Consider the following 12,247-nt stretch of genomic DNA (forward strand, 5'->3'; position numbering starts at 1 on the left):
ATCTCGTAATTCTTCGGTAATGGTATGAAAGTGAGTATGCAAGCCCCACAAACTGAACATATCGCAAATTAAAGAAAATAAAGAAGGTGTAACATACACCTATCATATTGGACACAATCGCTATATTCAATAGACCCTTTTCCAATATCATGGTTACATGAAGTTATCTGCACATTGTTATCCAAGACGAGTCGCAGACTGTTGAATAGGCTCATTGATATTTTGTAATAATCGTTCTTTCTAATAAAATATCTGACAAAATTGAACTTTATTTTTGGTTTTAATAAACTCCTTCACACATTTGCTGTCCGATTGTTCCATATTAAATCTTCATTTCTATACATATTCGAAATTTTCATTGTAACGTTGCAATTAGAATTAAAAGCATTAAACTCGCACTGAATTGCTAATTACAAGTAATGAGAAGAAGTAATTTGATGAAATGATTAAAAAGACAGTCTGCGCTCTGTAATGTAATTTGGAATTATATACAAAATAATTCAATTAATTATGTTTTTGTGCTCGAATATGATAAAGATCTTGATAGCATGCGGAACAGTCATTCCTGATTGACATAAGATGGGCTTCCTGTTTGTTGTGACCAGTTTGCAAAAAATCTCCAATATTAAAATTAATAAAAATCTGGTATCGTGGTCAAATATGGCTCAATATGCCAGGAATGATATCTTTGAATCTTCCAAAAGTGTTTGCAACCAATTACATATTTTTTGTCATTTAAAGAAAATGCAAGTAAGAACCAACTTTGTTAGTCCTATGAAAAAGACCAAAATGAATGTATTATTTTGAATTCCAGCGTTGTCGCAAGTAGTGTCGTTTTCATCATTAAGAAAAGATTTTTTGTGAAGGGTGAGGTTAGGGGTCAGCGCCGAAATGTCTTGAATTTAATCGACATTTCAAGATAGTCAGTCGGAATGTTGAGATAGTAGTACATACCACTTTCGTAAATAATACCACGCTTCTATTCTTGAGTACTGTACAAAGATGTATTTTACCAAGACAAAATACACATACTTCCGTGATTATTTTTTGCTTTCTTTTGCAATAGAAAATCACGAACAACTATTTTTATTCAAGCGATATTATTTTCTGCAATAAATAAAGAAATAAATAAACCAATTAAATCATAAATAATTAAATAAATCAATAAATAATTAAATAGAATTGTTCACATGTTTCCTTTATGCCAACGTAACACAGCAAGACTCACTGGCAAAATCATATCATAAAGTTGATGTACGCGTTGATCTAAACTACACTACAGCTTGATAAAATCATTATCTAATACGTACAGCATGTCAGTCTGAGATCCTATTATTTAAATATATCAGTACGAATATAGAACGGAACCAAGGAAAATAATAGCATTCTCGGTTTGTTTTGTTTCTGTTCCAAGAGGTTGTGAAATATGAAACACCCTTCACGATAACCCAGTACCGGCTTAAGCAAAACTTTATTATGTACAGAAACATCAAATTCCCAATTGGAATAGGAACAATACCAACACTAATTCAAAATACGAAAAAATTCATTTACTGCCGCCACACATTTTTATAGATCAATCAAATATCCTAGAGTACAGACCCCAAAAAGTAAAGTGATAACCTCTTCTTCCGTTGATGTTGAAAGTCCTTACTGAAGAAACCACGCCAGAGTGACTATCAGCTGGAACTTGTTTTGCACACCCAAACACGATACATTGGCCAGTCCATTACCCTGGCCTCTCAGTACGGCTTGCGCCGGTGCTAGGGGGCGTAGGTAGTGTTGCATTTTTCATTACTGCTCACAAACAGACCCAATCAATTCGAGTCTGCAACTTGCACTGTTTGCAGATTAAAGGTTGAACTTGGCTCTCCTGTAGGATTTGTCTACTGACACTTTTGGTATGTTTCTTGATCTCACATTGCAATTTCTCTACTGCGGTGTCCATACAGTAAGATCTACGATATTTTCCTGTTATAGCTTCTTTTGGTTGTGGGCCTACTTTGTGATGCATGGCTCTATAGCTGTGGGGTGCTCTGTGCATCCGGGAAATCTACCTTTACCTTTTATCTTTTGTATAAAGCTGATTATGGAGTGATCTGGGCCTCACAGCTCGTTTTGTCTTCTGGAGTTGTTTGGGCCTCACAGTGCAGTGAGTATAACTGGACTGATAACTAAAGTGAAACGGTAAAGCTTGTAAATGGAGTTTTTGTTCTTGTCTGTGAGTTGTAACCAAATAAAGGCCCTTTATCTTGCAAACATTGCACAAATCGTGACTTTCATATTACTAACAATTTTATTTCATCTCCCTGAAGGTTTAATTCAGGCCCAAATGCTTACAGTCAGGCATTAGAAAAACAACTAGACAAACGAAAATAACTCGTGGAGAATTGAAAACTTGCTGTAGAAAAAAAACTACAAATTCACGTACGTTTTATATTGCAACACTCACTTTCGGGCCCAATAAAAAATGAAAAAGTCGTAATAAGGCGAATGAAAACGACATTCTTCCTCTTAATTTCGCTTTCAGTTGGAATTACGAAATAAAAAGGTAGAGTTTTTATATTTATCGCTTGTGTAGTTAACGCAATTAAAACATAAATATATTTGTAGAGTCTGTGTGAGAGAAAGTTTAAAATCTCTTGTATTAAGTATTATAAGTTTCTACACGTACACTATGTAGAATCTCAAACCTTTCGATTGTTTTTTTTTCTAAATGGCTATAAAATTTTGTTAAAATATCAAATTAATTTCTCTGCTTCATCCCAATTGCATTTTGGAAGAGAAAACAATGGGGTTTTGGGCAGGAAAAACGTTTTGACATTTTTTAAAAATACATAGAGGGTATTAAATGTGGAATTTTATATTGATTAAACGAGTGAAAAAATAATGATTACGAGGCTTTGCCGATTTTTATTCAACGAATTAATTATTTTAGTGTAGACTGACACAAACGTAATATTCTTTTTATCACGCGTTATTGTTTTGGGCCTAAAAACATCGATGTTTCTACTTTCTTTATCTATTACAGACAAAATTTAAATTAACTTGACTTATGTCTTGTATACTTAAAAAAGTCAACGTTTAAGTACCTCCGCAAATTGAAAATTAGAAATTCATAAGAAAAATCAGAATCCTCAAAACAGCTTTCGAAATGCAAGGACACAAAAATTATATGATAAAAGTTGAAAAGATATATCTGTAGGTAAACTTGCGAACATGAAAGTTACGCTGAACCCTATCTCCACAGTGCTTTGGAAGAAAATGAGTGAACATTTCTGGTGCAAAAGTTTGGTATCGTATGCAATCTAAATTTCTATAAAATATTTATTTTCAAATCAAGAAATGCCAAAAATAGTGCATACGAACGTTACTTTTTCAAGAAAATGTCGTTAAACATTTTAATGCGCTAAACACGTGCACAGTTTTTCTAAAATATTTTGCCGCCATGTTTATTTCAAGGGAAATTTAAATATGTGCTTGTTCTTTTACCTCAGATTTCTTTACTGAAATATATATGTCTCCTTATTCATGGTTAGAGATATCCATTTAGTGTAGTTTTGCACTGTCCTATCACCTTAATATGTTACCAATCCTTTACATTTAAAAAATAAACGCATTATGATAGTGTTTCGCTTTACACACCTCTCTTGGACAAGAAAGCCGTTTCACTTAAACTTTGTAAGCATCCGCTGGCAAAATATTAATTAAAGATCGGAACCTTTTCTAAAATAAAGTTCAATTTCATTCATTTTCAAATACTGGAAATATTGCACATTGTGTTGAATTTATAAATAAAACAAAAATCCCAAAATTAAACAATTTTAGAACTTTTTCCGAGAACTATACGTTTCAGCCGAACAACGCATTTCAAGATGACACAAAACTGATTTCGCTTTGTAAACAACGTCGAAGTTCACCTGAGGGAAATTGTTGAAAAAAGTAAAAGTGCTTACTTGTTTCAGTTTTACGTCCTGTAGAAAACAATCAACTTTCAACTTTAACTGCATATATCTTCTGTAATCATTCCAATATCAAAAACCGTCGATCCTTTCCATGAGAAATAAAACGAAGAATTTTAACTATTGTTTACACTTCAACCATGTGAAATTAAAGGCATGTACTATCACGAGACTCCCGTGCATTTAGAAACCATCTTTAGTGAATAAACGAATTTATTTTTAAGTATGGTGTCTCAGTTGAGCAAGTTATTGGTTCATTTCAGAGAACATACATTAAAGAAGTCTTTATGAGATAATGCATGTGTACGAATATTTCAAAGTCTACTTTATATTAAAGACAATAGAAAACAAGCGTACACTCGGCAAATAGCAATTCTATGATTTTCAGGTGTATATTGGACACTGATACTAATGTTCGTAATTTTCAGATGAAGAACTCCTTATCCATTGTTTCGTAGACATGTCTTAGTACTGGACCGTTGCTTCCGCTGTCAACACCGCAGTATTGTAAAGTCAGTGTCCATTACTATGCCGGAATTGCAATACGCATTTATTATCAGTTTAAATCTATGAAAGTGTGAAAAAGTATCATTCTTTAACGAAGAATTAAGATACAAAAAAAGTTACTTTTTAGATATTTCTGATTTTAATCAACAGGTTTTCGCGCGAAAAGTTCAACCGACTGCATTTGTTTGTTTCGTAGTTATCTAAAATTGTATACAAATTGTATGACCTCCTAACATATTTGGGTGTACACTTTTTCTGCGATTTATTCTCACTGTGTTTTTAAAAAACATCCTGCATAAATTCTCTATTGTATATAAAACATCGATAAATCAAAATTTGGTTAGTTTACACCTAATAGGAAATCACTATACACATCTAATTTTCCCGGACCAGTATGCGGAAATACTGTGGGCCCAAAGTTTCAAGATGTCTAAAACTATTTGCATATATCGTGATAAATCAAATTTTTTGTTTTTTAAATTTAATTGATAAATATACAATTACGTACGTGTGGAAAGTTACGTTTCCACCCAAATTTTTACCGTGAGATAAGCGCGCGTAATTTCATAAATTCCAGTATTATAACTTAAACCTTCTTAAACTTGCAAATCTTTGAAACAAATTTTGGATCGTTGTCAAATCTTGTTCACTTTAAAGTCTGAGGCTTGTCTTACAATTTTAGGCAGTTTGGTACACACATCATAGAAAAACCTTGTCCGCAAATTGCACTACTTTTATGTAAGCTGACAATAGCAACATGTACAAATTATTTTCGTTTTAATACATGAAGTGGTCAGATTTGAAAACAGATTTTTTTAAAATGTTTGTTCTATTCAGAAAGTAAAATTCTCTTATGCATTAATTGAAACTTTGAACTTACTTTTGCCTTAAATGAATTTTTAATAAATAGTTTGGAAAAGATTTATAAATGTAACCAAAAACTTGGAAAAATACAGGCAAAAAAACTGCTTTTTTTTATTTCCAAATTTCGTTTACTTTTATACAGCTACTTTTAGTTTGGTTTTGCAAACTGAGCTGTTTTGTGCTATGGAACAGCTGCAATAAAAATTTTTGGGTTCACATATTTTCACACCGCAAATGAAGGTCACTCTGTATTCAAGATGGCGGAAGTACCTTAAATGATTTTACAATCATTATGGTGTTATACCAAACTTTTGTTACAGCTTCATTTCACTTCACGACGTCAAGCCTATGATAAATTTACTTAATAAAACAATTTATTTGCTGAACATAAAATAACTTATATTTCTGTAAATGGTGGTGATTTTTCAGATGAGAATAGCCGTCATATTTCTTATTTACTGCCGGGCGTTGGCATATGCCGCTCCAGAGAAGAGATTCTTTATGGCTGATATTGGTAAGTGGTTTTACATTAAAGATCACCGATGTGGGTTCAAGCGTCACTTGTGGGGCTGAATTCTTCATGAGAGAAAGCCATCCAGCTGGCTTTCACATGGTCGGTTGTTCACTCTGGTGCCCGACAGTAATGCGTTTAATGCACTGAGGGGCACCTTGGATATTTCTCCATCATCAAAGCTGGAAAGTTTTCTTATGACCTATAATTGTGTGATGTGATTTTAAAACCTAACACAACAAAACAAATTCCAGATATGGCCTTTCCCGTCATAAATTTCATTTTTATTTTCGAAAAATTAGCAAATTAAGACAGTACACGTTATATGTTTTTTGGGACTATTTTTGTTCAATATTAAATGTAAAGAGACAAATGAATATCCCAGGGTGCCCCCATAGCATGATATAGTAAACAACAATTAAACTCGCCTCTTCATTCACAAAATATTTATCGTTTGTGTCGGACTTGAGTATATTTTACCGAAATATTTCGCCAGAATAAAACTAACACCTAATCAGATTACTATAAAAACACCAAATTCTGAAATTAGGTAACTGAGACAATATTAAAACAACAGATATAGGCTATATCCAATTTATTTAAGTAAAACGAACGAAAGTTCAATATCAGGTTTATATTTCAAATTGACCATTATCAGCGTTTTCTTTCCTGGCCCTTATCATATGATCAATATCCTTATCAATTTCCTATTTTTTTTAATTTTCTTAACTAATTCCTTTATATCTGAACTAGCATTAAAACATAGGTAGTCTGGTATGAAAGCGAAAGGCTATAAATCCTGTAATACTATTATAAGTTGTTCACATTTTAAAGTACGGATACTATAGAACATTATAACCACATACCAGCATTGCAGCATTAATGGTGGTATCCAAGGTGCGGCTCAGAAAATATTTAGGCGCGGGCGAGACCGCTGATAGAACTACCGGCATTTCGCATGCCATAGAAAAATTGTAAAAAATAATAACCGCTACTTAGGAATCTAAAATACATCTAGAAATCACTGTATATAAACAAAACTGTATACAACCGGATGTTGCAAGCTGATTTTGACAGATTACACAATCGAGCGGTCACCGACTACAGTAAAAGGTAGATTTTAAGAAGTTTCCTCGGAATAAACATCAATTAAATGATATAGTACAGCAGAGACGTTTAGTCTTTCGGGTGTCTTGTTTGCTGTCACACGTCATAATATTCGTGCGAAAACGGTATTTATCACCAAAGATCACGACCGGCAGAGAAAAAACGAGGGTTTTGCTTGTACTGGAATATGAAAAGGAGAAATATTAACCTATCAAATTCACAAGTTGATGTATAATCTCGCATTTATCATATAATTCGCATTGGAATTGCAATAATTCACGAAGATATTGTACAAACCATTAGACAGGTTTTGTATGATCTCTTGCGCAAACAAAAGTTATCATCAGTATCTTTCTTGTGAGGAGTTTGTATCAATTATTGCGAGATATACTGGTTGATTATGAGAAATTTTGTATCAATTCTTGTGAGCTGAAATTCTGATTTTGTGTTTTAGCGTTTTCCTCGGCCAAAAAGTAGTTTAAACAACTAATCAAAGTGTACGGCTTACACGTAACATGATACGTTATAATCAGTGGTTGTACCTACACCCCTGACCTGACAGAATGTCAATCGAATATTGGAAATAGATATTACATGTATTTAAAGTAGGAACCAAATATACTGCATACAGAAAGTATGACTGATGTTTTATATTGTTTATTCACTTATATATATATATGAACATCTTCAATTTTGAGCAAATCAGTTCTGTATTGGCAATAAAACCGAAAGAAGAAATAAATAATAATTTGAGCCTGTTTTATGGCTTTTTGGTGTTTATTGTATATTTTAAGGACGATGCTAGAATTTGGTGCGAAAATTTCCCAAAAAACAAAATTTTCTTCAAACTTTGGATATTGAAGGACAGTCATCTAAGAAACAAAAAATGAAATTTAAAATTATAGGTCACCGGTATCGAAAAAGATTTATCTCCCCTTGAAAACGGCATTTCCCCCAAAAATGACGTTTTCAAGGGCAGATAACTCTTTTTCGAATCCGGTGACCTATGATTTTTATTGCATTTTTTTGTTTCTTTGATGATTGTCCTTCAATATCCAAAGTTTAAAGAAATTCTGTTATTGGGAAAATTTTCGCCCATTTCATATACAGGGAATTCTAGCGTACGCCTTTAATACAAATTAGAAAAACAAATATCTATAGAGGTATGATTATGATTTATCTTTCACATCATAAAATGTAAGGATCTCTCTCTCTCTCTCTCCCTCTCTCTCTCTCTCTGACTCTGTCTGTCTCTCTCAATTTGACCTTTCATTTTTCAGAACCGCATACAATATATTGTATTAATTTTTTAAAACATTTTTCCAGATGTTTTAACCAACCATTTGTTCTTTTGTAGAAATTGATACATAATCGCGATAGAACACAGCAATAAGTCATACAGAATCAGCAATAATTGATACAAAATCGTGATGAAAACTCCCAGTAAGTCATACAGAACGAATATCTGTGCTCGCAAGAAAGCAGACAGGTCGTTTCAATAAGTCATACAGTCATTGTGCAACACCTAGCCTAACAATTCGACCATGTTTGCAATTTTAACGAAGATACAAGTTTTTCTATATCTGTGTTCGGTCTCAGTATTCTCAAAAACAGTTTGTTTGCAGCCAGTATTCCCTCTGTATCATATTTCAGACGAAAAAATAGGTTTCCACACAGACATGACGTTTTTACTTGTGTAAACGCCGGTAATTTACCAAGATTTCATGACATACATTCCGAGTGGGGACAAAAGATTTCCACTATCAGACTGAGAAAGTAAAACAAAACTCGATATCTCGAATATCAAGGGACCGAGCGTTTTAAATCGATATAACCAAAATTCGACTTAAAATGGTATTTTGTGCACGCGTTTTTAGGAAGCGACTTGAAACTGTCTTCGAAATAGTTGGAATTTTGAGATAAGCGAGTTCGAGATATTGAGTTTCAACTGTTATTTTCTTTTTAAATAGACCAGACAAGAATTAGACAAGACCTTCAGCTGATAGTTGATAAGGTTGGAAGCGATGATACCGAACAAGCGTGTGAAGCCGCTGTTCACAAGATCGCGACTGGACTGTTGTTCCATAGTGCACAGTTGTTATGTCATTCGTAAGTATCTTAAAAGTATTTAATTCTAGAATACTTACAACATTTGCAGCTTCAGTACCTGTGTCTATACAGAAACCTTTTATGAGACTTTTTTCTCGCCAAATACATAATATGGGGTACTGTAAAATGACAAGTCGTACAAATTTATTAACTCGCGATATTTTTGCATTTTACTAGATAATCTTAAATATAGCGAAAGTTTTGTGAAGCAGGGAGTAAACTTTTTCGACGCTTTTGAAATAGCGGAGAAAATCAACCCCTTGCCGTATTTGTTTACAAATAACTAACATTTTCTTATTCAAGTTAACAATTTATATATACTCTCTGCCCTACTTGGTGGAAAGTCACCCGATCTATGAGAGAGTAATTTGTTTTTTCGATCAAGGTACATTGTGTATATATCATTTACAATAGAATGAGGTTGAATTTAAAGATGCACCTGGATAGTATTTCAAGATTAAGTTTAAGAATTGTTATTTTCAAAAATGTTACAAGTTATTTTTTCTGACATTTTACTGATCTTACTTTGATTCTAACCCTTATATTTTATCTAGGTTCCAGGCTCTGTTCAACGCTTCACTCTTTTCAACAACTTTACAGCGCCAAGCTAGGTTTTTTTTTTAGATACCTTAAGTACGTACAACCTTTTATAAATTAGTCCTATTAAATAATACTTAAATGCTAATGACGCATGTGTAATCTTTTCCAAGTATCAGCGGAACACAAGTTACGCCGACATTGTCATACAATTCTACTTTGAATGTCTTATTCGACTCTGACGCTATTTAAGATAACTTGACGTTCAGTCAAAGCATATAACTGAGAAAAAACTGTATACCTTAGTTGCAAATTCTTTACGTCCGCAAGGATTTGGAATAAAATGAAATCTGTACAAAGCATGCAACACTAATAGAAATTTTCCGTCTACTTTTGCGTGTACTGTGAACACCGGATTATGTAACGTCTGATGTGTTATACATGTAAAACAATGAAATGCCATGAAAGTGCTTTTTTTAAACATCTATTTATGTTTGGAACCGTACTTGTATGTTTCTATGTGTTCTCAACATGTCCATGTGTTTGCATGTATATGTAGTAAACAATGAAGAAAATTGCTATGAAACACGATACATATCTAATAGATATAGCCACCTTCCAAAAACTCAGCCTTCCCAAAACGAAACCCTATATGCATTTGCTTGTAGGGTGGTTTCTACCCAAAACATTTATATGTAAAATATAAACGATTAGACAACAAAAAGTAAGGAACACATAGGGTACCCCTTGGAACTGTCAGGGGCTAACACACCACTTTGAAGTTATAACCGTTAATTATGCGTACTCTGTCTCACTTTTCACCCACATTTAGTTACAAGGGCTGTGTAAATATAAGTTATCTCTTTCAGGCGAATCCCTAAAAAAAGACACAAAAAGAAAACGTGCAAAATACTCGTGTAAAGAAATCTGAAAGGCTTAAATAAAGAACCATTTTATACAATATACAAATGACTGGCAGAAGCCAGAACAACACCAGACATACGTTCTAGGGATATAAGAGCCCGACAAAACAGCCCGAAAGACAAGTATTTAAACGTTTCATTTGATATGGATTTTAAGTAATCCCTGTTGTGAAGGCATCAACCTAACAAAGTCAAAGGGAAAACTTAGTCCCCAAAGTGTAAAGGTCTGAACATTAAATATAACGATGTTTCAAAATTAATCGGACTAAATCCCCTTTAACCTTTACAGCAAAATTTCAAAAATGGACGTGTCCATCGTTCAATTTTGGTAGTACCACTTCTTATTCTGAGGGGTGTTCAATGAAAAATTATTGACTGAATAGCGAGTAGAGCAGACCATGATCTTGGTCTGCACTGGTCGCAAAGGCAAAATCACTTACCACCCGGGAGACTAAAAGTTAAATGAAACGTTTTATTTTTTACCAAATTCAAGTGAAAAAATGCTACGACCCGGGGGTCTTACGAAGTCTAAAGAAGTCGGGTATTGACTTATCTCTGTAAATTATAAAAACTAAATCGAATTTCGTAAAAAGTTTTTGCATTTATCTAAATGGTAGCGCTGCTGAAGGAGGTTATTTGGATATATCTATTACGCACATCGAAGTCGTTAATATTTCTACACGCTCTAGTTAATCTGAGAGTCTGTCTCAGCAATATAATTAGGAGGGCTAATTTATAACAAAACTGTGACATTCATTTATAGATAAACCCCTTTAAAGAAAAAGCTTTTTATTCAATTCCTTTATAAATAAGGGGATTGAATGACTTTATATGCTTCAGCAAGGGTGAACATTCTTTTTCTACCCCAAACCTGACTACTTCATTCTACAAATCGTATTTTAATTGGTTTACAGTTCAGACTTTTTTCATGTTTATTTACAAATAAAACGGAATTAGACCAAGCCAGTCAAACCCCATTATATTTACCTGGTGACAATAACTTATATAACTGAAGTTAAAACTTTCCCTCTAAAGCCTTGGATGACCGTATAATCATGATTCAGATTCAATGCTAAGCTGATGATAGGAGAAATTCGATGACTAAATTTATAGCCTGGCCGTTCTTACTGGAAAGGTGTTATTAAGGCATGTCGAATATTACTATTTATCAAGTAAATTCGCCCCAAATACAGGTGTATATCTGACATTTTAAGTTAAATCTGTTGGCATCTGATAGAGGAAGTTGTTTTGAATTCAAAACACAGGCCTAGTAACGACAAGCTTACACTTTGGTGTCCTTAAAGGTGTTATCAGTAATCTCTTTTCTGAACAAAATTTGGGTAAAAATCTGCAGTAAATAGAAAAAGAAAAAACAAATAAAACATTCTCCGTTTAACATTTTGAAATGTAGACTTCATTGTCTTCTTAAAAGTTTCAATGTAAAAATGTTTATCTGTACGAAAAAGGATTTCCGTTGAATTGATTAACTCCACTTATATTTTGTACAATAAAGTACATTTAACCTACCCTCATAGAAGATATAGCACAAAATCGGCCTGCCTAATAAACTTTGTTTTATCTAGTCAGTGTCAAGATATCACTTTGGCTGGAACTTAGAACATGAGTGGTCAAAGCAAAGATTTTTATCCTGAAACAAATAGTTATCGCTTTTTACACTTATGCAGCACTTCGACCGGAAATTATTTTGAAAACATTTTTTTTTCAGA

General features: G+C 33.2%; 2 protein-coding genes across 2 annotated transcripts in view; both read left to right on the forward strand.

Annotated features, from left to right (window-relative positions):
- The window catches only part of LOC123532217 (uncharacterized), a 138,586-nt gene that overhangs the window by 33,331 nt on the left and 93,008 nt on the right, over positions 1-12,247 (forward strand). Inside the window, exon 3 of the mRNA XM_053517158.1 lies at positions 5,810-5,847. Coding sequence (XP_053373133.1) covers positions 5,810-5,847 — 38 coding nt within the window. The remainder of the gene's footprint in view (positions 1-5,809; positions 5,848-12,247) is intronic.
- The window catches only part of LOC123532221 (uncharacterized), a 139,759-nt gene continuing 130,035 nt past the window's right edge, over positions 2,524-12,247 (forward strand). The window contains exon 1 of the mRNA XM_053517156.1: positions 2,524-2,551. The gene's annotated coding sequence lies outside the window, so the exon portion shown is untranslated. The remainder of the gene's footprint in view (positions 2,552-12,247) is intronic.

The sequence above is a fragment of the Mercenaria mercenaria genome, chromosome 11 (genome assembly GCF_021730395.1).
Source record: "Mercenaria mercenaria strain notata chromosome 11, MADL_Memer_1, whole genome shotgun sequence".
NCBI classification, from domain to species: Eukaryota; Metazoa; Mollusca; class Bivalvia; order Venerida; family Veneridae; genus Mercenaria; species Mercenaria mercenaria.